Source organism: Phalangium opilio, unplaced genomic scaffold (genome assembly GCF_054372755.1).
Source record: "Phalangium opilio isolate 3A_F unplaced genomic scaffold, DU_Popi_V2 ptg000329l_1, whole genome shotgun sequence".
NCBI lineage: Eukaryota > Metazoa > Arthropoda > Arachnida > Opiliones > Phalangiidae > Phalangium > Phalangium opilio.
The window spans coordinates 6,475,766-6,501,623 of NW_028324226.1; the positions used below are offsets into that span (position 1 = coordinate 6,475,766).

General features: G+C 39.3%; 5 protein-coding genes across 6 annotated transcripts in view; 3 read left to right on the forward strand and 2 right to left on the reverse strand.

Annotated features, from left to right (window-relative positions):
- The first annotated feature begins 2,087 nt into the window (after positions 1-2,087).
- LOC149610563 (choline/ethanolamine transporter FLVCR1-like) lies at positions 2,088-2,734 on the forward strand. Its single transcript, XM_089859553.1, has 2 exons — positions 2,088-2,645; positions 2,693-2,734. Exons 1-2 carry the CDS (start codon positions 2,088-2,090, stop codon positions 2,732-2,734), a joined length of 600 nt encoding a protein of 199 aa, XP_089715679.1.
- The window catches only part of LOC149610564 (choline/ethanolamine transporter flvcr2a-like), a 159,344-nt gene continuing 136,024 nt past the window's right edge, over positions 2,539-25,858 (forward strand). Inside the window, exons 1-8 of one of the 2 annotated variants that reach the window (XR_016376717.1) lie at positions 2,539-2,645; positions 3,137-3,271; positions 4,049-4,213; positions 4,282-4,349; positions 4,507-4,610; positions 5,437-5,650; positions 5,718-5,829; positions 7,078-7,328. Coding sequence is in view for 1 of the 2 variants with exons in the window: in XM_089859317.1 (XP_089715443.1) it covers positions 3,211-3,271; positions 4,049-4,213; positions 4,282-4,349; positions 4,507-4,610; positions 5,437-5,650; positions 5,718-5,829; positions 7,078-7,166 (813 nt within the window). In the remaining variant the exon portion in view is untranslated. Of the gene's footprint in view, positions 2,646-3,136; positions 3,272-4,048; positions 4,214-4,281; positions 4,350-4,506; positions 4,611-5,436; positions 5,651-5,717; positions 5,830-7,077; positions 7,336-25,858 lie in introns of those variants that run through there. The other variant, XM_089859317.1, reaches the window with a different exon arrangement.
- Positions 7,766-11,859, reverse strand: Ak2 (Adenylate kinase 2). Its single transcript, XM_089859318.1, has 5 exons — positions 11,688-11,859; positions 11,551-11,599; positions 11,296-11,486; positions 8,379-8,546; positions 7,766-8,304 (listed from the first exon to the last, which is right to left on the reverse strand). The coding sequence occupies exons 1-5, from the start codon at positions 11,808-11,810 to the stop codon at positions 8,077-8,079; spliced, it is 759 nt and encodes a 252-aa protein (XP_089715444.1). The 5' UTR covers positions 11,811-11,859; the 3' UTR covers positions 7,766-8,076.
- LOC149610566 (uncharacterized) lies at positions 11,908-17,837 on the forward strand. Its single transcript, XM_089859313.1, has 14 exons — positions 11,908-12,713; positions 12,789-12,893; positions 12,953-13,036; positions 13,116-13,140; positions 13,288-13,343; positions 13,566-13,617; positions 13,966-14,024; positions 14,415-14,552; positions 14,623-14,757; positions 15,405-15,447; positions 15,505-15,588; positions 15,916-16,223; positions 17,057-17,263; positions 17,602-17,837. The coding sequence occupies exons 1-14, from the start codon at positions 12,682-12,684 to the stop codon at positions 17,786-17,788; spliced, it is 1,515 nt and encodes a 504-aa protein (XP_089715439.1). The 5' UTR covers positions 11,908-12,681; the 3' UTR covers positions 17,789-17,837.
- SdhA (succinate dehydrogenase, subunit A (flavoprotein)) lies at positions 17,837-25,031 on the reverse strand. The gene is made up of 13 exons (XM_089859293.1): positions 24,849-25,031; positions 23,056-23,307; positions 21,968-22,023; positions 21,587-21,674; positions 21,203-21,367; positions 20,850-20,998; positions 20,619-20,776; positions 20,422-20,557; positions 19,864-20,350; positions 19,260-19,358; positions 18,926-19,183; positions 18,210-18,299; positions 17,837-18,100 (listed from the first exon to the last, which is right to left on the reverse strand). The coding sequence occupies exons 1-12, from the start codon at positions 24,912-24,914 to the stop codon at positions 18,213-18,215; spliced, it is 2,001 nt and encodes a 666-aa protein (XP_089715419.1). The 5' UTR covers positions 24,915-25,031; the 3' UTR covers positions 17,837-18,100; positions 18,210-18,212.

A 25,858-nucleotide genomic window follows, 5' to 3' on the forward strand; every position in this document is an offset into this window, starting at 1 on the left:
CGCCAACTGGCAATTAAATTTCAAAAAACACGTACGCTAGCTCTCTACCTACCTAACAATTGGATCTCACCGAGAACAGTGCATATACTTTTAGTGACTCAAAACCCAGAAAATATCGTCGAGGTGTTGAGCATTTCATATGGACAAAGAATAAACAACGCTAGCCTTAACGGTTTCACCCTCAAAATTTTCATCTACAGGATGAATGGACCCAAGTACAGTTCTTTTTATAGATGCCAGACGGACCCTAATTAAGTTTTGATTTGATCGTTTAACAGTTTCGGCTCAAAATAAGACAAAGTTCACTCTGCTTTGGTCCATACCAGCTTTTGCGGAACACTGTATCTCTCCACTATTACCATCCCAAACAATACCGCTCAAATATTCAAGCAAGAATAGTACAAACTAACACGTGACTTTGATCATTGTGAAATGAAACACTTCTACACTAGTAATTCTATTTTAAATTCGCTTTTTACGGCAGAGGTCTACGGCAGACGGTCCATGGCGATTTAACTTCATACATTAAAAAAGCTACCAAGCGTAAACCAATTTCTAGAAATCTTTCAACAACCTTTTTACAGTTATTTTAAACTCATCCGCTAAACAGTCGACTACCCATTTTGTTAATGAAGCCTTGAAAAATGGAGTTGAAAAATTTCGGCGTCAAAATTAAGTTTTTTTTTAAGAAATAGCGCGATAATTTTATTTGAATTTCAAATATTTAAAGGACCTTGTAAACGCGAAAGTCACGTTACTCCAAAGTTATTATCTATCCGGAAGGTAGTAATATAACAACCCAGTTACCGGCGCACATGTGTTCCAATCTTTCTCGTACACCCTTTCATTACTGAAGCCCAGCGGCATAAAACAGTACAACCTGTTTGAACTAAAAAGATATTCTTCATTCATTTATTCGTAAAGAAATGCGATTTGAACGTTATTTTAAAGACACTCGAAGATGTCAATAAACTGCATCAGTTCAGCTACATTGTAAGTTTGTGAGTTTTGTTTGTTTCACTACTAATTACCAGGACAACAGAGGTAGGAACTAGCAAAATAAGTTGTAAAGAAGGACAGTATGGGTGCCTGTGTTTCACGGAACCTTTTGCTCTAAACAAGATAGTATTATTTTAAAGTCAGTAAATTGACGCGATGTTTAAGAAAATATGTTCCGCAGGTGAAACATATCTATAAGGACCACTGTGTTGCTTAATTTCGACCCTGAACACCGGTTTCTAGGTTGAAATTCTTAAAGATAGTCTATAACCCTGTATAGCATAATTGTTTCACTAGCCACAGACCAGAGTTCAGGACATTTAGGAGCCAATTGCAAACGTAATTATTATATTGCCATGTCGATATGATTAATCTACGAAGCATATTTTAAAATTCCTATTCCACAAATTTGCCATCTCTTTATCGGGTTCAGATAGCAAAGTTTTAAAAGCACAAGTTTCTGTCCTCATTTTATAATAATTAACTTTACAAAAGGAGTACAGGGATTGCACTAAAAGTAGACCGTTCCATTAATTCCACAAGACAAGCAAACAAAATGTGGCATTCGGTTATTTCCCATGCGTCAAGAAGCACCGCTAGAGGCAGTGCGAGTTGGCTAGCCTCCCTAGTGTAGTGAATTCGGGCTCCGTCTGGCTTTGCCTCTTGGCGCGAGGGAAATAACCCAAGAGGGTAACCTTCCGCCTATGTCTTTGTTTCTCTCAAAGCAGTTAATAGAATAGTCTATAAGTAATCGTAACACACTTAGATTAAACAGATGGTGATCTTGCAACGGAAGTAATTAAGCGAAAAAAAAGGATGTTTAAAAGATTATGAACAGCTACGGTTTCATATACATTTGGATATAATTGAACTTTCATGTGCCACCTGAATCATTGTGAACTTTTGTGCGAGCTAGAATAGCGTCCGTAAGGGTTCAAGGATGAATATAAAGACAAACGTGATGTGAATTACAACGAGCCATAAGTACACGTATCGCTAGATGGTGAAATGGAACCAGTATAATTTTATCGCTTGGTATACGTAAAACAACATTTATCAATCTAAAGACAAATTCTCTACAAATGAACATGGCCTTGCGTGAGTCAGTCGGACAGAGCACCGTGTTCTACATAGACACGACAAATTACCTTAAAGAAATGAACAATCCATGTACAGAAAATGAACCAACAACTGGACAATCAACGGACATATCTTTAAGTTCAAAAAGGTTCTGGTCCTTGTTCGTATTTAGTTACGGTTCCTTCATAAGTGCCCTGTTTTTTGCTGAATACGCCATCATTGGTGATGTCATCATGTCCTTCTTCGACGTCAATCTCTTTGAGGTGTCCAGCACGGCAATGGTTTTCTTATTGGGTTTCGCCTTTCTTCTATACCCGACAAATTTGCTGCTGCAACTCAAGGGAATGAGGTTCGTCTTAGTCTTGGGTATCACGTTGATAACAGTCGGTGCTTGGATCAGATGCGCCGGATTGGGCCCAACGTCCTTTTGGGCTCTGATATTGGGGCACATTTTCATCGCATTGTCACAGTGTTGCTTTTTGCCGGTGACTACCCTCTTCGCGTCAACGTGGTTCGGACCAAATGAAGTGTCCAGAGCTTGCTCCGTTGGAATATTTTCAAACATAGTAAGTTTCTTTCGAACAAACGTTGGGACTTGCCTTCTCCAACACAGGTGAAATTTACGTTACTACATTGTACCATATTAAGTTTATAAGATATGTTCCATAAGTATGACACCACCTATACTTTGTAATGCTAGAGGCGTACTGAGAGATAGTTCCAGAACGACGCGAGAATTGACAACACTCTGGTTTTGAAGTCTATCTCACCTATTAAGTCTGTACTAAGCCTTTGAGAGCGTCTTACCATGCGTCACTTTTCAAGAATCTATGACTTTTTACTTCCGTCACTTCGTGACAAGCTCTCAGTAACCAGTGACAACTTACGGAACATATCTTAGGAACTTATGATTGTACACTGACAGTTTGAGAAAATTGCAAGCCAATATCAGGCTTGCGCAATTTCCAAGCAACAGAAACGTAAATTAAACGTATTTCTGACGAGGCGTAGTTACGAGAAAAGTAAAATGAAGTAACTATTTTCTCTTATAAGTTAGGTGTTGCTTTCAGTTGTTTGATACCGCCTTTACTGGTAACTGGTAAATCTTCGGAAGAAATCAAGTATCAGTTGATGTATTTGCATATTTCATTCGCTGTCGCTAGTACCATTGCTTTTTTCATGATAATTTTCGGTACGAAATTCAATTCTATCCCCCATGCGCGAGAAATGTTCATTTTGCCCAGAAAACCAAAAGTTCACAGATAAAAACAAAAAGTCTACTTCTTTAACAGTTCCCAGCCTGTAGGCGTCATGTAAAACCGACCTTCTTCTCAACCAACCAGGGAAGAGGTTGGGGGAGAAGGGGGTCAAAGGTTTTCAGGGTTCGTACGAAATTTTTACATTGAAAATCCCTGACTTTTCCAGGTTATCCCTGACCATTTTAAGGTATTTACCAAAGCCCATGCACTTCTCACACCTGCTCATATTTATCATTGCTCGAAGAATGGTTTGATATACCAAACAAAATCCCTGACTTTTTAGGAAAATATTTTAAATCCCTGACTTTTTCCCCTGTTTTCCATATCCCTGACTTATCCAGGTTTTCCAGGTTATCCAGGTTCCGTACAAACCTGTTTATTGAAAATAGTACTATATGGTGGCGATCAAAAAGTTAAGTCTTGGTAGCGTCGTTGGTACTGGCTAGTTTAGAAGCCTATCCACGCATTTTTCCTGTGCTACGGTCGTGATGGTAAACATACGAAGAGGGGTCTACAAAATTCTGAGAGGTAAAAGGGGTTTCTCATATTACACGGCGCGAACTAGCTTTAATGCTGTATACTTTTGGTTTTAATCTGTGAACTTATGATAAAACTAAGGAATCTTCACTATCAAGTTGGCTTTATAATGAATATTTGTCCATGGGAATTTAATAATTAAATTAAGTAAATTTTAAATAAAAATCACAAAGGGTTACAAGATAGTCCAGAGTCTCCTCCAAGTTTGTCGCAAAAACAAGTTCGACTTTCAAAGGAACATGTCAATGGAATGCTGAGCGAATCACTACTAAATTTGAATAAAATCGGACTTGATATAATGTTCAACACAAATTGCATGTTGCAAATTGTAGCTTCTGGTAAAGTACAAGTTGTGTTTCAATCAAACTAAGTACAAATTTAGTAAATTTTCTATTCGAAACAATAGGAATTAACTTTGGCATTATGAACGCCATTCCTACAATCATGAACGATCTGATATTACGATTCTATCCAGTGAGTCATCGTTTGTACAGTTAAACTTTTGCAGACTGCACTTGACAAACACTTTTTCAAACGAAATTTAACATTGCATATTCGTGCGCGTCAGCCTTTTTTGTTTTATCAACTGCCCCTTCTAATGATTAAAGGGGATATATTTTTTCACTTACAGGATGCTAACAAGGACGTAGGAATACTGGGTTTACTAATCCTTCTAGTTGGTATACCAGCGTCTTTGATATGTGGGTCTTTGCTAGATCGTACGCGGAAATACAGGTTGAAAATTACGCAAAAATAATACCATATCTACCCTCCCCGCTGGACAATCTGTATTTACGTTCCTAGAACATTCCCGTCTAGCCTCAAAAGGGTTCTCTAGATCATCAGACACACCTAGTGCTAACGCCTTTGTGTCTCGTACTAGGATGTACAATGCGTTATGTAGGGGCGTGTGAGGAACTACATTTTGAAGTAATACTACGACGCGATAATATTCCTCAAGTAGTGATTGGGAAATGTCAGGTGACTGTAAACGTGGAACGACTCGGCGCATTGATTCAACGGAAATGCTGGTAAATGCCCATTCCCAAAGCACTGATAACGCTGCGAAATCCACGCATGCCCAATAGAGCTCCATTTTATGGAATATAAGCTTGATACAGGCCCCGCCCCTACTTAACGGATTGTACATCCCTTAGTTTTCAAAGGACATTATAGAGGTGGAACATAGAATTATTGTGCTGCAATGAAGTTTGATTAAAGGAAAGCGCGGCTCCGTTGATGCCCCTTATAGATGGCTTTTCTGCTACACTGTGGCTAAGCTTGCTAAAGGCTAGTTAAGCCAAAGGCAGGAACCAATGGGAACTAGTGCATTAGGTCTGATTGGTTCCTGCCTTTGGCAACGTAAAATTTGTGTCCAGAAGATTAGCCAGAATGCTAGGGGTGATCATGGAGTCGCGCATTCCTTTAAAGTAGATTGTAACACATATGACCCGTCCACATTTCGATGTTTCATCCCTACAACCTCTATAATTTCCCGATTTTCCAATTATAAGTTAATAAAATACGGCTTTCGTTACAAATGTTTCAAAAAATATTTCAGAGAAATGTACATCTTCACGTCAATTGGTTGTTTACTAGGATATCTGTTTTTCATGGGATGCTTGTACTACAATATGATATCGATATACTTGTCCGTTCTCGTTTTGGGCTTGTTCCAGTCAGCATACCTGACTGTAAGTTTAGAGTTTGGCGCGGAAATATCATATCCACTGCCCGAAACCGCGTCATCTGGACTCATAATTGGTATTGGAGGGGTATGTTAATCATGACACACACTTATTGTGAAATAAATTACAGTAAGTTTTTTATATACTTTTACAGCTTCTTGGTATCGCTCAAACTTATTTCGCAACGTACATTTTACAAATTTCTGGAGTTTTAGCGGGCAATATGGTTATTGTTTCGTTTTACCTACTGCAGACCGTAATATCAGGTAAATACAGCCCATTTTTTAATCAAGCGTGAACTAGGGTTGGTACTGGTAATTGTGAACACTTTTTTACAAATATTTGAATAACTTTCGTGGCGCTAACGTTAGACACCTGAAACTTTCAGGACATGAAATATGATTATTTAGACACAATTCGCTATGTTTTCAGCTTTTTAACTCTTTTAAATTTTGCACAACGTCCTATTTCCAAAACCCCTTAGAACACCCCAATGTGAACAATCGCTGGTAAATGTAAACACCCTGATTCTAAATAGTGAACACGGGACCCAATGTTAATCAAATGGGAGGAATAAAAAAGGCCCTATGAAAAAAGCTACCAATACGTAGGGCCTAAATTCATGCACCTGGATTTAAAGTTTACGCAGATTTGATAAGTGATAATAGGATAGGCCTACTCTTTCGTATAAAAATTAGAAGTTCTAGTCTAGAACTTCCCTTTAGGAGCAAGTGGGTAGTAAAGCAAGGAAAATTCGACCATCGCTAGTTCATATGCAGTGGCGTTCGTTGCCAAACGTACGATAATTATAGTTCAATGCGATAATTTTCTCTTAGCGTACGATAATTTTGACGCTGTACTATATAGTACGCTAAATTCGATAATTCGGCTTAGGCGTACAATAATTGTACTATAATTTCGAATTTCGTGGGAAATTTAACTAATCTGGGCACAAAAGTCTCGATAGGTGTAGAAAAAGACGAAATAGGACTCGAGGCAGTGAATCTTGTTCATCCCACCATAATAATAATACACTCAAGGCCAAAGTCAGGATGTGAGAAACTCTGGGACTGGGAGATGTTATTTACCTTTCTCCCTCAGGACCCTTGTACTGATTTTAATATAAATACAAGGTGAATCAGAACACCCGCATTGGTTTTACCGCTATTTTGGAGGCGCTCAGAGACTACGATAATTTTGGGTGAAAAACTGAAAATCGATCATTTTTTTGGCTTTGGTACGATAATTTGGTAATTTTTATTTGGCAACGCTGGCAGTGGCATTTTTCTCTCTGCATTTACTAGTTAAATATGCCACCCTTGTGATACACACTATTCATTGATCTACCATCATACATAATATGAGAAAAATATTGAAGCGACATAGGGAATTTATATGATACCATAATGATATGAGCTTGACATAGAGACCGCGGAAAGATTCCCTGCATCACTTCTATTTTCTTTCTAATATTAATAATAATAAGACGTGGATTATTTTAACCGTTTTTATAGCTTTAATAAAATCCAACCTGAAACGTCTAAAAGTCAACTGTCCATCAAACAACAGGACAGATGAAAATTATAGAACCATAACTTTATGATCAAAAGGTCATAGTGTAACAGATGAAATAATGAATGAAATGAAAAACCATGTATATTGAATCAAGATGAAAAAGAAGTCACAATTTCTTAGACTTCTCTATTAAAGCTTTACACGAGACACTTCGAAACCAAGAAGCGATATCTAGTTTACTAGGGAGAAGGTATAAATTCGCCTCCACATTTCCAGCTTTATCTCCAGTCCAAACGTATAGTAGGTCCGGAGTTAATCCGCGCCTCTAAATTACAGCCAGCATCTCATTGGTTCTTGAAAACTCACGTCAACGCGACGCGAATGACGAAAATTACGTATTTTCCGACTGAGGAGAGGCGAAATAGCCCGGCCTCCTTTTACGTCCCCCCCCTTGTATTTTGAAAGGGGGACTGAGACTATGGCGCGTGAGTACTTAGGCATCTTATACCTTCTCCCTAGCAAACTAGATATCGCTTCTTAGAAACCATTTTCAACCGTTTTGGGAGGGTCGAAATGTTACATTAACCTATTCATCATGTAGTTATTTTATGAGAAAATGCTTTCGAAATTGGTGTCAAAGTGTCTCGTGTAAACCCGGCTTAACTCAGACCACTGAAGACTTGCAAATATGGACTTGAAAAAATACTTTTATTTTCATTTATCGTTAATTGACAATCCCTAGCTACAAACCCTATGATTTTAATTTATCCATCACTTTGTAAACTTGAAAGAAAAAAGATATAACTGTTTTAATTTTGTACTGATTTCAGAGAACAATTTTGTTAAATTTACTTCCCACCCAAAATTATATTTTCGATGTTGAATTTAATAATTTAAATTGCCTTATCAAAATTGAAAAAAATAAACCCAATGTGAATAAAATTCACTTTTAAATGCGAGGAAACCTCCATTTGATTACAAAATACTAACTAAACCTTCTAAACAAAATAAACTAAATCTTTTGGTTTCGAAGCGGCTTTATCAAAAGCAGCCTTTATGCACTTATGAACAAATTCGGCGCTTTTTGAAGCATCCACCGTAGTCAACAGGTGTTGTTTCTTATAATATTCTACTAAAGGACTCGTTTGAGTATGATAAGTCTCCAACCGTTTTTTTAACGTTTCCGCATTATCATCAGCCCTCTTGATCAACGGTTCCCCGGTTATCTGAAATTGTCCGTCATCTAAATTTTGATTCTGATACAAAAGACTAACTTAACTGTCTGTTAGATAATACTAACATCATCAGTCATTGGTTTCTTAGGAGGATGAAATTCTTCGTGGTAACTCCTACCACTTTTGGTATGAAACAATCGACCAGTTATTCTTCTGACCAATAAATCGTCATCAATTGCAAATTCAATCACAGATTGTAACCGGGCTCGCCTGGCCTCCAATAACTTATCTAACTACACCGTCAACGATATCGGAAAAAAAGTTATAGGTGGACTAAGGCTGCTAACTAATAGCAGGGATAGATCAAATTTTAGAAGTCGGAATGGAGAACAGAGTAATGTGGGCGCGCGTCAAAGTCCCGAATTTTTTTTGGGGGGGGGGGGGGTTGAAAGAAGAGGCGGGTCATTGCGACAGAGCTAAAAATGAATAACGTATTTTTCGTCGCCTCCGTCAGCAACGTCAAAAAAACGTAGTTTAATTGAGCCAATAAGATAATTTAAAATTTTCGTTACGTGTTGGAGGGAGGGGCTCAATATTACTGGGCTATGAGTCAGACTGAAGTAAATACTAACCGTTCTCCATTCCTACTTCTAAAATTAAATCTATCCCTGCTAATAGTGAATAACCCAGAATTCAATATCTTCTCCACATGGCTACATTCTGATGATGTTTAAAGCAATGTCGCTCCTGTGGCGCCCCTAATATTCTACACACGTATTTTACATTGCTAAAAGCAGGAACCAATCGGAACTCGTTCTCGAGGGCGGAGCTAAAAATAGGCTTTACTAAGCATAGCGGGTTAGTCAACTCCACCCCTCGACTATGGGAGCATCTAGTGGCATTTTTTTTAAAGTAAACCACAGCCGAGACTTGCTTTTAATGCAAGTAATATGCCAGTGTCATGGATCACACCAGAAGTAGGATGAGACTAGGAATAAAGAGCTCTAGCATTGGTAATAGATCCTGGTACTAGTGAACAAATTTGAACATTTTATGCCGCTTCCATCGCGCCTACACTAGAGAGAGAAAAATTGGTCGAGTTCCAAAACATTTCCTACCCCCTTCCCCTCAACCTAAAGCGGCGGAACACGGACGTGTCTCCTTGAATCTAGTTCGGGAGTCTACCACCGCGAGCGTCTCACGTTTTGGAGGGAAAGTTCAGAAACCGCTCCCAGAGGTGAGAGGGCCAACCGTTGGTGTGTTATCAAGAATATTCACTTTCGCCAAGTGAAGAATTTGGTTAGCTCAATACTTCTAGTCCCTTATCCTACTTCTGATCACACTTTTTTTCTCTCAATTATAATTATAAACTATCGACACTTAAGAGTTTTATGTCTGGTTTGTAGAATCATAATTTTAGGGGTACAAGCCAATACAGTGTGCAGACAAGTGTTGCCAGTCATTTGCGAGTGCAATTCAACCGCTATCTACAACAGACTGAAAAGCTGGTACTTCTGTTTGATTCAGATCATTCCAGTGCCAAATTTGAGATGCTCTCACAAATTACTTCTCACAAATTACTTGTAACCCCGAGCCCAGTTAAATTTTAATTAATGGGAGAGGAAATTTCTCTAGCCCCTTTAGTATACATTATCAATATCATGTTCCTAAGGAGGATAAGGCACAAATCTGAATTTCATGATGGCTTAGTTGTTCTTGGTATAAGATATGTTCCATAAGTATAACAGGGTTCGTACAAAATTTTTGGAATGAAATTCCCTGACTTTTCCAGGTTTTCCCTGACTAAATTCCACAAATTTCCCTGACCATTTGCAATAACGTACATGGCGAACGTATATGAAAACCAATCTATATTCACTCAAATAGTTTTTGCACGAGTTATTGTTATAAAAATTAGCCAATTAATTCGTTTAAATTTAATTTAAAGTAAATCATAAATAACCTGAGCGAGCGAAGCGAGCTCCGCGAATTTGGTGCTTTGCTCAAATCTCGGACAAAAAAATTTCTGGTCACCCTTATACTTTAAATTTCCCTCCAATATATTTTCCCTGACATTTCCCTGACTTTTTAGGTCCATTTTAAATTTCCCCTACTTTTCCCTGACTTTTTAGGTCCATTTTAAATTTCCCTGACTTTTTAGGCCCATTTTCAATTTCCCTGACTTTTCCAGGTTTTCCAGGTCGTGTACGAACCCTGTATGACACTTCCTATACTTCATAATGCTAGAGACTTACTGAGAGCTAGTTCAAGAAGGACTCAGTTTTGAAGTCCATCTTCATATATAGTCAGTACTAAGCCTTTGACAGTACCTCAACAGGCGTCGCTTTACCAGAATCTATGACAAACTCTCAGTAACCAGTGACAAACTTATGTAACATATCTTATAAACTTATGGTAACTTCAATATACTAATCATTAGAGAGATTAAGCATTGATTCCATGTTATGTGTATATGTAGGTAACATTTATGGAGCATTGGCCCCCAGTGCTATATAGTGCAACCAAGCAAAACACTATCTACTTTATAATTGCCAGCAATAAAGCAACCCAGATACAATTATTTCACAGAGAAACCCTCACTGCCATACACAACAAAATCTAAACACTAAGTGACAATGTGGAAAGAAGCTCTACTGAGTTTATGAGTCATAAGGACGCACAAAACTACAATATTTTTCATGGGGAACACCATGGAGAAAGGAAAAACCAAAAAGGTTCAATTCACGCTCAATACACCACTTTGACATTACCTAGGGCGCCACAGCGGGCTACTGCGAACTAGTACTTATTAAGATGGGCAGGGAAAAACCCGCGTGGGGTTGTGCTTTTGCTAGTAGGGGTAACAAAGAGCAGTTTCCAGTCTTTCCCCTTGCGGCGCTTCGAGCGCGGGGCATCGGGCATGCGCGCAACAGAATGTCGAAGTGGTGTATTAGACATTTCAGAACTGGGAAGATGCACATGGCATTTTATTTAACCTAGCAGTGAAGATATTAACTTCTGAGTATACATTTCATCTAATACCTCTTGGGCTTGCACCACGGTTCGTGGGAAACCATCTAAAATGAAGCCATTCTTGCACTCGGGCGTTTCGAGTTTATTGGCAATAAGGTTAACGACTAAAGAATCACTGACTAATTTGCCTTCAGCAAGAATACCCTTCAATGTTTTGCCAAGTTCTGACCCACTAGCTATTTCGGACCTTAGCATGTCCCCTGTTTGTTTGTAACCAAAGTTTAAACAACTCGAAGAAAACAAATAAGAATATTTTAACGATACCAGTTGAAAGAAGACAAACGCAGTAGCCGACTTCCTGAATGCGTGGTCCCTGTGTGTGAAAAAAGGTTTTGTCGCTAAGCCTTGGCTTCCTACATGTACTTGGATTTCGCGGGTTAATTTATAGATTTCGTAATTACTTGAGTTCCTTTTCCAGAACCAGGAGGACCCAAAAATATCGCTCGAATACCTTTCGGTTCATTTTCACTTTGTTCGATTGTATAATCGCGTAATTTCGGAAGACTTTGAGCCGATGGAGCCATTTTTATGAATATGATTATGCCGAGATTTGATCAGACGACGTGTAACAGTTCACCTCTTCCTTCCAGGGTGGGAAATAAGGATTTTTTAAAACTGGACATTTTTTTTCCACCAACGTACACTAGTGCTTAGCCGTGAGGCCTTGAGCACCAGGAAGAAGTGAGCGTGAGACCCTACGCGGCCCAACACCGACGGGGGCTGCTAGGTCGTATGTGTGTAAACAGGGTAGGAAATGAGGTTTACTTGGGAGGTGACGGAAGGTGGAATTGGGGTAAGTCACCTCCGGACACGGGACAGTCGGCACCTATAGGGTAGGGTCGCCAACATGTGTCGTATTCCCTCAAACTTTGCCGCCCAAACTGGACATTGGGCCTGCCACCCCCCTGGTCTGGACTCTGGAATAAATAAATTGGTCCATGGCCATTGACAGGACGCGTCGTCTGCTAAAATGAAGCAGTGGATAATTAAAATAGTTGAGATAATGTCTGGACTCTGGACTATGGTTACCCTTGAATTTTATTAGTGGTCAAGTGGACCACTGACCCCCCCCCTCCGATTTAATTTTTAAACTGGTCCAGGCAATTTTTAAACTGGTCATTCGCCCTATGCCACCGCCTTATTTCCCACGCTGCTTCCTTCCACTGTTCTACACTTTACCGGCGGAAGACGAAATTACATAGGCCCTCCTATAATACTACTCCATGCTGAGAGATTGCCAATGGAAAACGTCATAACATTTTGACCAATCAGAAAAACGAACAGCTCACGGGGTTCCACGAGAGCAAATGCGCGAAATTCAAACACGTGAATTGTTTTCATACTTTTTCCTTCGGCCATTTTGAAGGTTTTATAGCCTTTTTGGCACTCAAAATTATGGACGAAACAAACGATTTAATAAGAATTTTGTAAGTATTATATTTATTACATCATTCAGACGCTAAAGAGATTTAAATTTTAACAAAAATTATTGGATTTCTCAGTGTTTTTAGACCTTACGTACCAATATTCCTAAAAAGAAGTAAAATTGAATCATATGAAAATTTGTTGATTGAAATATCCAACCAATATGGCGTTGATATTGAGAGGTAAGTACTCTAATTAAACCCTGATTAAATATTGCGCTCTTATTTAACGAGTTTTTAAGCCTGCATCTTATGAGTGGAATGGAAATTAAAAATTCTGATCAGCTAAAACATGACAAAGTTTATATTGCAGTTGAGAAAGATTGGTAAGTTGAAAGGTTTCTGCAGCCATTATGCATCGCTTCAACTGTTTTTAAATTTTAAATAATGTGAATATCTTTCAAGCGATCAAGACGGAACCAAAGAGGAGGTAAGACTAGTCTGATATACTACATGTTCCATAAGTATGACACTTCAATATGGCGGTGTTCACGAAAAACTCTCATTAAAACGTGTAAAACTTATGGAACAAGTAAAGAAACCAAAAGATGCAATTTAAAATTTCAATTTTCAATAGATAAATGATGATGCTTCAAACAATTCAACATCTGACGAATCATCATCCAGTGAATCGTAATTAAATTATTTATATTCTTACATTTAAACTATATAGAGAGCGGGCAAGAACTGAAAAACCACCATTACAAACGTCATACCACAATAGGGCGTCCCCCCCCTCCACTAGGCTATCACTCGTCGCCATTTTGAGGGAAAGGGGAGGAGCCAGTCTTAAGGCCTTTTTTCCCTCCCTGTTAGGTATTTTGTCTGTTTAATAAAGAAACATAATCTTTTCAGACATTCCAACACCTCGTTATGTAAACAAGTAAAGGCTTACAGAAGACACTGGGTATGTTAATAAAAGTTTATAACTTATCTTAAGTTATGAACTTATGGTATGTTAAAACGCAAAAAAATGCTTCCTAACGTCATAAGCTTATAAGATACGTTCCATAAGTCTGACACTACCTATACTTCGTAATTCTAGAGAGTAGTAGAAAGTTACTGAGAGCTAGTTAGAGAACGACTCGGTTTTGCAGTCCCCCTTCCTATTTAGTCTGTAGTAAGCCTTTGACAGCGCCTCACCAGGCATCGCTTTACCTCGAAGGCTCGAATCTATAACCTACGTCACTTCATGACTTATGGAACATATCTTATGAACTTATGGTAAAATTGATAAACGTCTAATAATTCACAGAGCAAACAGTCTAAATTAGTGACTACAAGCGTAACTTCGAGAGAAGACGTATTAATCTAGTAATTATCATAAAAAAATTTATAACTACACTGTATGAACAAGAAGTGATATCTAGTTTATTAAGGAGAAGGTATAAGATGCCTAAGTATATTCTCGCGCCATAGTCCCAGTCCCCCCTTTCAAAATACAAGGGGGGACGTAAAAGGAGGCCGGGCTATTTGGCTAGCTCTCCTCAGTCGGAAAATACGTAATTTTCGTCATTCGCGTCGCGCAGACGTGAGTTTTCAAGAACCAATGAGAAGCTGGTTGTAATTTAGAGGCGGGATTAACTCCGGACCTACGTTTGGACTGGAGATAAAGCTAGATTATAAATGTGGCGCGAAATTATACCTTCTCCCTAGTAAACTAGATATCGCTTCTTGGTATGAACTAAATTTCTTTCACAACAGCGTTCACAGCTTGTACACCTACAAAAACGAATTACTCCCATATGGTTGCACTTTAAAATTCCGCGATTTACAATCAATGGAGCAAGTTCTGACTAAACTAGCTATTATCTTGAAACCTCCTGGTCGCTACATAATGGGGTAAATTTAACGTGAGAAAAATTACAAAACAAAGATATTTAATTACCGTTAATTAATACCTAATTGTTAGTCTCTATGACATCCATAAAAACGAAATTACGAACCCTAGTCAGTTGAAGAACAAACACCATTATTTGGCAATGCCTCATATCATAAGTTACAATGGATACAAGATCTTGAAAAATTTATCACCAGAAACAATTAAGTAAAATTTAATTTTTTTATATCCCAAGAAGTGATATCTAGTTTATTAGGGAGAAGGTATAAATTCGCCAGATTTCCAGCTTTATCTCCAGTCAAACGTAGGTCCGGAGTTAATCCCCGCCTCTAAATTACAACCAGTATCTCGTTGGTTCTTAAAAATTCACGTCAGCGCGACGCGAATAATACCTTCTCCCTAAAAAACTAGATATCACTTCTTGATATCCTATGGCTGGGTGCTTTTGACCGCGAAATCACTTAAGAAATCTCACGGGCAGCTATATCAGTAAGTATACAGACACATAGCCGTTTACGCGCACTCTCTGGAGCCAAAGCGCCTAGAGCGCAGGCGCCGAAAAGCGTGACAGAAGGCAATGTTTTACCCCCGTGTCTTTCCCTCTTATTAGTTACATCGAAATCTGCTATGGCAGGAATTAATCAAATTTATTTAAAATGGGTCCAATTTACATCTGAAATGCTAAATTATTAAAACATAAGCAAAGGGACACTTGATTTAGTCAAATCTTGTGTCTCTTCAGCGAACCCTTTTAGTTATAATTAAGTAGTGAAATGCTGTCTATGAGATTACTTAAAGTGGTTTTTTTTTCTTTCAAATTGCAACAACTAAAAACAATATTAATTTATCGTTAGGGAATACAACCTATCTAACCACGAAGAAGAGGTTGAAGTAAAAGTACGTAAGATGATGGTTGTGAAATTTTCATTTAACTAAAGGTCAATTTAAATTTAGAAGGATTACAAAGTCATGAAGAATCTAATTTACGAAGCTGAAAAAATTAGGAAAGATCAAAATACAATACCAAAAGCACCCAAGGTAACAAATGCTTCGCCATAAAGCTCATTTGCGAGAAAACATAGAAGGCAACATTGCGGTGACGCGAAGATGTGGGAGGAATTTGTACCACATCTCTTAATAGAGGCTAGCTATGCCAATTGTGACGTCACGGGCTCTGCTTTGTCAGTGGGCGGCCATGTTTGATACCGCTTTGGTTCCATGGGCAAATAGCATGGGTGACGTCACACTAAGGCTTCTGTGATAGCTCTATTGACATCACTATGACCCATGCGTCGTAAACTTACTTGAATAACCGCCCAATTCTTGGAGACTGCTGTTATTAGTAATGGCAAAATTTGAATTTAGGTCGAAGAAATAAATCTTGCGGAAAAGGAAATAGCCGTAGAATTGAGGCCCGGAGACGAATCTTCAGACACAATACGCGAAGAAGAGAACAACACTTCTTCCGATACGTCGAGTAGCAGCCAAAATTCAAGCCAAATATCTTATTACACGATGAATAACAAGTCCAATCACAGCATCGTAATGGACAAAAAATTGAAAAGCGACTCTGATATTCCAGATGAAATATCTTACTACACGTGTAGTAAAGAAGATCCAAGTAAAAGAACTGAAGTTGAACGTAATCAATCAGACGGAGAGAAATGTTGCGAGTACGTTTAACATAACCAGAAGTGAGATGAGACTAGAACTACCAGAAGTATATAATACTTCTCTTCGAGAGAAGTGTACCACAAAGCGGGGTAAGTGTAACGTCACTCTTCCCAACATCGGAACATTTATAGCAAGGTTACTAAACCGAATCACATACACGATAAATAGTTCCCTCATCATTACTCTATTAGCGTTTAAACATTTGGCAAGACGCGCTTGAGCATTTTTGTCCCACGTCAAGAAGAGGTTTGTGGGATAATTTCTGGCGATTTATTGCCAAACAACTATTGAATTCACCTTACGGTGCGATGCCCATTTGTAGTTTGATGAGCGGGAAAGCAAACTAAAAGGGTGAGCCTGGGAAGAATGACGTTACATAACTAATGTATTAAGATAATACAGAGTGGCATCCTTCTTCTATTATCCCCTTCTGGAACTACTGAGCTAACCCAAATTCTTCACTCGTCGAAAGTGAATATTCTTGATAACACAAGAACGGTTGGCCCTCTAGTGGCGGTTTCAGAATTTTCCCTCCAAAACGTGAGACGCTCGCGGTGGTAGACGGCCGAACTGGATTCAAGCACCCGCGTCCGTGTTCCGCGGCTTTAGGTTGAGGGGAAGGGGGTAGGAAATGTTTTTGGAACTGGACCAATTTCTTTCTCTCTAGTGTAGGCGCGATGGAAGCGGCATAAAATCTTCAAATTTGTTCACTAGTGCCACGATCTACTATCAATGCTAGAGCTCTTTACTTCTAGTGTCATTTTACTTCTAACATAACTAATGCAATTCCATTGTGTTAACAATAAACATAAACTAGCATTTTTGAAAGCAGTATTAACACCACTGGATCTCAACACGATTCGCGTTCGAGTCCGAGCAGAGATATCCTCAAAAACTCCATCATGACTATAACGGAAGCGCTGGGAATTAAACAAGACGCAAAACCAGTTCTGAAGAAAACTAGCCATTATACGAGCCTGAAAGTAGAAGATTCCAGTTCCAACACTACTCAAAACTGTCGAAAAGAACTAGCTGAAAAGTAAGTTTCGTTCTAGAAAAACGAGGCAGATACCACATACAGTTTCGCGCAACTTCGACGCGCAAGCCGTTAGTAAAAGCGCGCGTTGGAAACTAGGGATATTCAAAATTACAAACAAGCTCATGAGGATTAAAACGCATGCGCGAGAATGTACTCTCTCTCTCTCCCTGAGGGGGAGTAGCGGTAACCGGGAACGGAACAGTACCATTTTAGGAACGGGGGACTACATGCATTTTGTCTGACTCCGAGTCTCTCCTCTTGGTTCCGCAGGCGGCAGTCCTAACTCCAACCTTTAACTTACTTCGTAACTCTTCCACTAAGCCTTTCTTTTCTTGTAGCATATTAGAAACGGTTCTTCACGACATTCAGCACGGAAAGATAAAATCACCATTACTCGACCCTAAAAACGTTAATAAAGACACGGCCGAAGCGGAAATTGTAGAACCATTACTACTATCGTGCGATCTTATTATCGACATCTTTCAAAGAATATCAAAGTCCCTAAATGAACAAAGAACTCAATAAAGTTCAAAGTTCAAAATATCAATTGGTTTCTTAAATAAAATCTCCACAGAAGTCTTAGATTTTTATTTACAAATACTTTGTTTGTTTGTTTCTTTGTTTCTTAGTTATTTCAGTACAAATAACGAAAAAGCAGTATGGAAACGCTAATTTTAATTTAACAAAACACAGATTTTGTTTTTTAAAAACTATTTCATTCAAGGTCGCGTATCGGGTGAGATTATTAAACTATTTTTGAAATAACTTAATCTAAAACAATCTTTGATTTTACATTAAATGAGGTAACACAAGGCTTCGAATCGAGTGAGCGTTAACCTAGAATATTTTAAAATAAATCTTTCTAGCGGTGGAAAGTCTGCCTACCAATGGTGTTCCCCCTCAAAATTATAATTTTTCATATCTAACATTACTCTATATTCCATACCTTCTAATAAGCCCGAATAGCTGGGGGAACCATCTTACACTCCTCTTCGCTTAATGTGTGGTCAATAACTGGACGATACTCTAAAGTAGTCTGAAATAAAATTAAACCATTTAAATGTTTTAATCGTGTGAACTACTTTGGACAATTACCATTTTCGAATCGCGAATAGAAAACTGAATTTTGGCCCCTTTGTCCAACGCAGACTCAACCCCGCCCCCTTTTGTCGGACGCACTCGTCCCGCCCCCTTTTGTCGGACGCAGACTCGTCCCGCCCCCTTTTGTCGGACGCAGACTCGTCCCGCCCCCTTTTGTCGGACGCAGACTCGTCCCGCCCCCTTTTGTCGGACGCAGACTCGTCCCGCCCCCTTTTGTCGGACGCAGACTCGTCCCGCCCCCTTTTGTCGGACGCAGACTCGTCCCGCCCCCTTTTTGTCGGACGCAGACTCGTCCCGCCCTTTTTTTTCGGACGACGCGACTCGTCCCGGCCCTTTTTGTCGGACGCAGACTCATCCCGCCCCTTTTGTCGGACGACGCGACTCGTCCCGCCCCTTTTTTCGGACGCGACTGGTCCCGCCCATTTGGAACAACTATTTAAGCATAGCACCAAAAAATAAAACCTATCAAAACGACTGGCGCATTATTAGTAGAAAACTTGTCCCGAGTGTATGGATTAGTAAATTTAGTCCAATAACTAAAAAAAAAATAAAAATATTTACCTTTCCAGTAGCAGGGTCCGTGTATGATAGTGTGTGTTTCCTCCAGTGTTCAGTCATTGGCTTTTTCTTTTGTCCTTCTAAAGGTTTTGAATAATCATATTCATCGTGTCGATCTTTAAAGTCTTCCCTGGCATGAGCTCCTCGGCTTTCCTTGCGAGCTTCGGCTGAATTGATAGTTTGAACAGCGTTCAAAAGGAGATTTTGCAATTCTAGCGTTTCAACGAGATCAGTGTTCCAGACCATTCCTCTGTCGTAAAGCTGTCAAATATCAAAACAAGACGTTTAATTTCAGACCTTATACTTCTCAACCAGACTTATGTTTATCTTTATGTACTTTAATATCATCCAATCCTTGATATACTTTATCCATTTTAATACATCCTTCCTTTAAGCTTTCGCCGGTACGGAAAACGGCAGCGTGGTTTTGCATAGTCTAAAGTGTGCAGTTGTTTATTTATAAAATTTAGGGATGTCACCTTTGCAGTGGTGTGCGAGTCCCGTTTTTTCGGTTTCGAGCCGAGTCCGAGTATCGAAACTAATTTCTTATCGAGTATCGAGCCGAGTCTCAAAAATACTTTCGAGTATCGAGTATTTAGATAGGTCAAATTTTGGTTCTTTCGAGTAATTATCGAGTCTCAAATATTGACTTGTCGAGTAGCAATTTTGCAAATTTCTTCAAAATAACGAAGATGTTCAATTATCTAATATCTAACTAGATATAATAAATGATCATGAACTCATCGTCTGCTATAGTTATAAGCCTCGGACTCGAGTATTTGTCGAGTATTTAAGATGTTAAAAAGCTACTCGAATCTGTCTCGAGTATCTCAATGTGTTGTTATCGAGTATTGAGTCGAGTACTCGGCTCGATACTCGAACCGAGTACTCGAACTTAACGAGTACTCGCACACCCCTGCACCTTTGTAGTTCTCGCATACCTTTTGCATCTGCAACCTAAGATCAGCAGTCGTTGTCGATCCATTAGCGTGTCTCAAAGAATCTAAATTAGCGACGGAAGCTTCTCCGGCATTCTGCTTTAATTCTCCAATTGGTTCGCCAGGTTTATGGAACTTTGCAATGGAGTGAGCGCAAGCCCTTCCAAATACAACCAAATCCAACAAGGAATTGGCACCCAATCTGTTGGCTCCGTGAACCGAGGCGCAGGCTGATTCTCCGCAAGCGTACAATCCATCGACAATCTTATCTTCGCCATTCTTATAGGTGATGACTTGACCCCTATAATTTGTTGGTATACCACCCATATTGTAATGGACGGTTGGCAAGACAGGGATTGGTTCCTGTGTGACATCAACTCCGGCAAAGATCATAGCGGTTTCTGAGATTCCGGGTAACCTGGTGGCAAGTTGTTCCGGAGGAAGATGATGAAGTTGAAGGTAAACGTGATCCTTTTCTGGACCAACTCCTCTGTAGGAGGAGCGTTAAGTCTTTGGTCAGTAAGCGTTCCTCGGGACTTAAAAGAACACGTTTCACTTTACCTTCCCTCTCGGATCTCAATGGTCATGGCTCTGGATACAACATCCCTGGAGGCCAAATCCTTGGCCACGGGAGCGTACCTTTCCATAAACCTTTCACCCTCACTGTTAACTAAAAATCCGCCCTCACCACGGCATCCTATTGAGAAAGATTTTAATCTTGGCTACGACAAAAAACATCGGAGGGTTCAGGGTCTTACCTTCGGTAATAAGACACCCAGCACCATAAATTCCAGTAGGATGAAACTGAATAAACTCAAGATCTTGATTCGGAAGTCCAGCTCTGGTAACCATGGCAGTTCCATCGCCGGTACAAGTGTGCGCTGATGTGCACGAGAAGTACGTTCGACCATAACCACTAATACCAAATGGATTGCGTTACGGTTATATCCCAGTTACTCCATGGTTTGAAGAAGAAAAAAACCTCATACCCTGTAGCTAATACGGTGTTCTTGGCCCTGATTCGATGCAAAGATCCATCTTCAAGGCACAAAGCTATCACACCACGGCATTCGCCTTCTTCCATTAGAAGATCCAAGGCAAAGTACTCGATAAAAAAATTGCAGTCGTACCTCAAAGACTACGAAGAAATTAAGTTTTGTAGCTTTGAAAATGGAATAAGAAAACTAGTCTAATACGAGGTTCAATGCAAATAGTACACATTTAAACTTCTGTAAACCAGCCCCTCATAATATATGCTAAACCCCCAACATTAATTTTCACCGTACGTTCACAGTTTCTCCGATTCTAGTCCCTGTTAGATGGAAAAGCCATTGAAAAATACCTGTCCGTATAAAGTATGCAACAAAGAATGTCCAGTACGATCAGCTACGCAACAGCATCTATGAGCTTGACCACCCTTTCCAAAATTGTATGACTGTCCACCAAATGCTCTTTGGTAAATTTTACCCTCTGGTGTACGGCTAAATGGCATGCCATAGTTTTCAAGCTAAAGTTTAATTTACGATAATAAAATTGGTCAATATATTTCTTTTCCTCCAAATCGTAGCGTTAGTCCATAGTTTTCAGACTAGGAGGATTGATACCATTTACAGACACGAGGAGGCCAGGCTATTTGGCAGACAAGGTGCAGCCCCAAGTACCTTCGCCTCCTGGTGTAAATGGTATCAATCCTTCCCTAGTCCGTAAACTATGTATATTGGCTTACTTCAATCACAGCCTTAGGGGCTTCTTTAGTCATATAATGAATGGCATCTTGGTCCCCTAACCAATCAGATCCCTTTACCGTATCATACCTTAAATTAATAAATGACAAACAAGATAAATATTTGTGCCTTTAAAAAGATAATTAAATTTCCCCTCCCCGATTCTTATCTACGATAGACTGGAATAAATAGCAAGTTTAAGCCACCTCTGAAAATCCTATGACAACATCTTACGAGAGGAGACATTTTACAACTACCCTAATGTAAATTCTGTGCCTATCTGATCAGCGCTTCTTATCTAAATGACGCGATTAAATTAACTTATAATATAAACCATCTCCTAGCCACTATCGCTAAAAGGGGTTTAACATAAAGAGACTCACATGTGCCACCTCCAATCATCAGGTTCCATATTACCAAGAGCAGCGTTAATTCCACCCTAAATAAATGTTTGAATCAAATATTACACACTCCAACAAAATCTTTAAAATCCTCTTTCCATCCAAGCAATGAATGATAAATATCAAATAAACTGCGGAGTTGCCATATGGGTGTGACTTAAGATGACTCTTCCCCTTTCCACCAAAATGGCAGCAAACTTTACAGGGTGGAAGGCAAGGGGAGGAATGCCCCTTATTGGCTAAGGTGGGGCGTGGGGAGGTGGACGTTTAGTAGAGGAGAATTTGACCTCTATATCCACTCCCTATTTTACAGTTACCTTGAAACTATATAGAAATGACAGAGGGATATGGTTTAAAAATAGCTCCTCCCCTTTCTCTAAAAATAGTAGTATTGGTACTTGGCAGTACTACGTCATGCAACGTCAGGCTACCTTCCACTAGTGCTAAAAAACATATAGCTTTCATTCTGTTAAAAAAACATACCATAATGGCGCTGGGGGCGGAGTTAAGCCAGAATTGCCAAGTCCCTATTGAGAGGGGAGGAGCTAGAGGGACGTGACGTCAATATTGGTAGTCTAAATTGTATGGCCTGAGCGGTAAAAGATAGGAAGCTGTGAAGTCACAAGAAAGGTCATTGTAGCAGACTGTGGAGGATTACTTTATAGACTGAATACAGTCTGGGAAATAACACACTTCCACTGGTCAAAAAGCAGTTCATTAATTGCTTGGACCACTTTTTAAGGGGTTACTGGTCTTCAGGACCAGTTTATTAATTGGAAATCTATAGGAAAATTAAGGTTAACGGGGGACCAGTCTTCAAGACTAATTTATTAATTGGAAATCTATAGGAAAACTAAAGGGGGACCAGTCAGTTTATTATTTTGGACACAAGGGGGCGGGGGTCACTGGTCCCATGGACTAGTTTAAAAATATTCTTATATCCCAGACTAGAGTGAAAAGATAGTTGGGGAAGACACCCAACTGGCTTAGAGGAGGTAGCATTTAGTTAAGGAGATTTTAATTTAACGTCTTTGACCACTCCCTATGCTGGAAAAATTGTTCAAGTTTACCTGTGCGGCTACAGTGTGGGATCTGGTCGGAAATAATTTGGAGATGCAAGCAGTTTTGAAACCTTCTTGAACCAAACCAAATGCAGCACGAAGACCCGCTCCCCCAGCTCCAACAACAACCGCATCATAGGTATGATCTACAACAGGATAATCGGTAGATATCTGACTAGTCGAAGTTTTTGAGCTTGTCTGACGCCCTTCAATGGTGAAATGAAAGTTTCGAGCGGATGAAACTGCTGAGGTTTTCGTTACCTGCAATTATTTTATCCAATTATTAAACTCCAAAACTTATTTGGTGTTTAATCAGCAGGGTTCATACAACTTTTGGAAAAAAAATTTCCCTGAGATTTCCAGGTTTTTCCCCACATACTTCCCTGAATTTTCCAGATTTACGAGCCTCCAAAGTTTAGTGTAATGCTATTCCAATGGAGGGGGGTATGTTTGTTTACGTTTTGCTTAATTACTCGGCCCCTGTTTGTTGTAGCCCTAAGTTTTCAATACGCTTGGATGGGGGACAAATTGGACCATAACATACTCAAAGGACATCCCCGTATCTCTAATAGAACCAGAGTTATGAGCCTCCAAAGTGTAGTGTAATGTTAATCCTATGGATGATGTGTTATATTGAACATTTTGCTTAATTACTCGGCCCCTGTTTGTCGTAGCCGTACGTTTTTAGTATGGTTAGATGGGGGATAAAGAGGACTATAACATACTCAAAGGGCATCCCCGTATCTCTAGTAGAACCAGAATTATGAGCCTCCAAAATTTAGTGTAATGTTAATCCTATGGAGGGTATTTTTATGAACATTTTGCTTAATTACTCGGCCCCTGTTTGTCGTAGCCGTACGTTTTTAGTATGGTTAGATGGGGGATAAAGAGGACTATAATATACTCAAAGGGCATCCCCGTATCTCTAGTATAACCAGAGTTATGAGCCTCCAAAGTATAGTGTAATGTTAATCCTATGGAGGGGATGTTTACGAACATTTTGCTTAATTACTCGGCCCCTGTTTGTCGTAGCCGTACGTTTTTAGTATGGTTAGATGGGGGATAAATAGGACTATAATATACTCAAAGGACATCCCCGTATCTCTAATAGAACCAGAGTTACGAGCCTCCAAAGAATAGTGTAATGTTAATCCTATGGAGGGGATGTTTACGAACATTTTGCTTAATTACTCGGCCCCTGTTTGTCGTAGCCGTACGTTTTTAGTATGGTTAGATGGGGGATAAATAGGACTATAATATACTCAAAGGACATCCCCGTATCTCTAATAGAACCAGAGTTACGAGCCTCCAAAGTATAGTGTAATGTTAATCCTATGGAGGGTATGTTTACAAACATTTTGCTTCATTACTTGGCCCCTGTTTGACGCAAATTTCCCTGTTTCCCCTGAATTTTACTAAAAATTCGAAATTTCCCTGAGGTTTTTGTCAACTATTTATTTCGCTGATTTTTCCAGGTTTTCCCGGTTTTCCAGGTTTGTATGAACCTTGATAAGCTATTTTTAATATTCAGTAATGGCATATGTTATAATGTTACTGTTACATAACCACTGGCTAAACACCTACATTTTATATAATAATATGAAAGCACTAGATTTATAGAATATAGACCTATTTTAAATAACTGCTAACCCATGCTTGCCTTTGCTTTAAGCTGAATTTAAAAAAACTAAAGTATGACGTAAGTTACGTAACCACTAATTTTCCTCTAGAGGTCATAAATCGCTAAACCTTGGCAACATTCACTTGTTACGTAACAGGTTCCTAAATTAATTTTAACTTACTTGTAAATGTAATTCTCCTAGTGCATTTTTTACTAGAGCACTCGATGCACGTAGTAGAGACGACATAATTTCTCAAAAAACGTTATTATTCTGTTAATTAATTTAGTTTAAATTAAGTTTTTAGTTTGAGCTCATACACGACTGTCTACCACTGACCGAAGCCGCAGCGGCATATGGCAGCGGGTCAGAATCTGTCGGCTGCTATGCGTTTCGCCAATCGCCACCGCGCTTTTGCCATAACCATCAGAAATAAGGATATTTTTTAACCAATGCCGACTCAATTTATAAAGGCCCATGCATGCCTCGGTTTTTTAATTTATTTTCGCTTTTTCGAATTCGCCAAAAAGTGCCGCACAGCGACTTGGCGCTCTCCGATACAGAGGATTCAAAATGTTTTCGCGCCGTGTAAGAGTGTAGTGAGGGAAACTACGGCTATGCGGTTGAGGGGGGGGGGGAGTATACGACTCGACTGTTAGGGGTCACTCTTTGGAAACGGAGTTTTCGACTGTTTTTGATGTGGAGGTAATAATTTTCGCAAAGGTTAGTAAATTTAACTAGTTAAGTTTCTTATGTTATGAAATATAATTAGGGACGGGATTTAAAAAGTTAAAATGAATGTAGACTAAAGGGAAGAGTGTGATATTTTTCATTGCGATAATACCGCTTTGTTACAAAATGTTAATTCTGGTCATTAATAAGATATTATAATTTTTGTAGTGATATATGTTAATTTCTATGGTAAAAATTTTTTTCTTATCATCATTTTGTCGTATTTCCTCTTAATTTTAAAAATTATGCTAGCAAAAACCGATAATTTAGGTATCATGCATTTTGGCGCCAAAATATCTTTGGCGCGAACTTTAAATTCATTCAAATATTTATACAACAGAAAGCGCCACCTAGCTCCTGGGAGAGGCGGCCGATAAAAGGTCCGGTCCCCTACTCCCGAGGCACCATGCATGGGCCTCTATAAATTGAGTCGGCATTGTTTTAACAGTCTGGGAAATAGC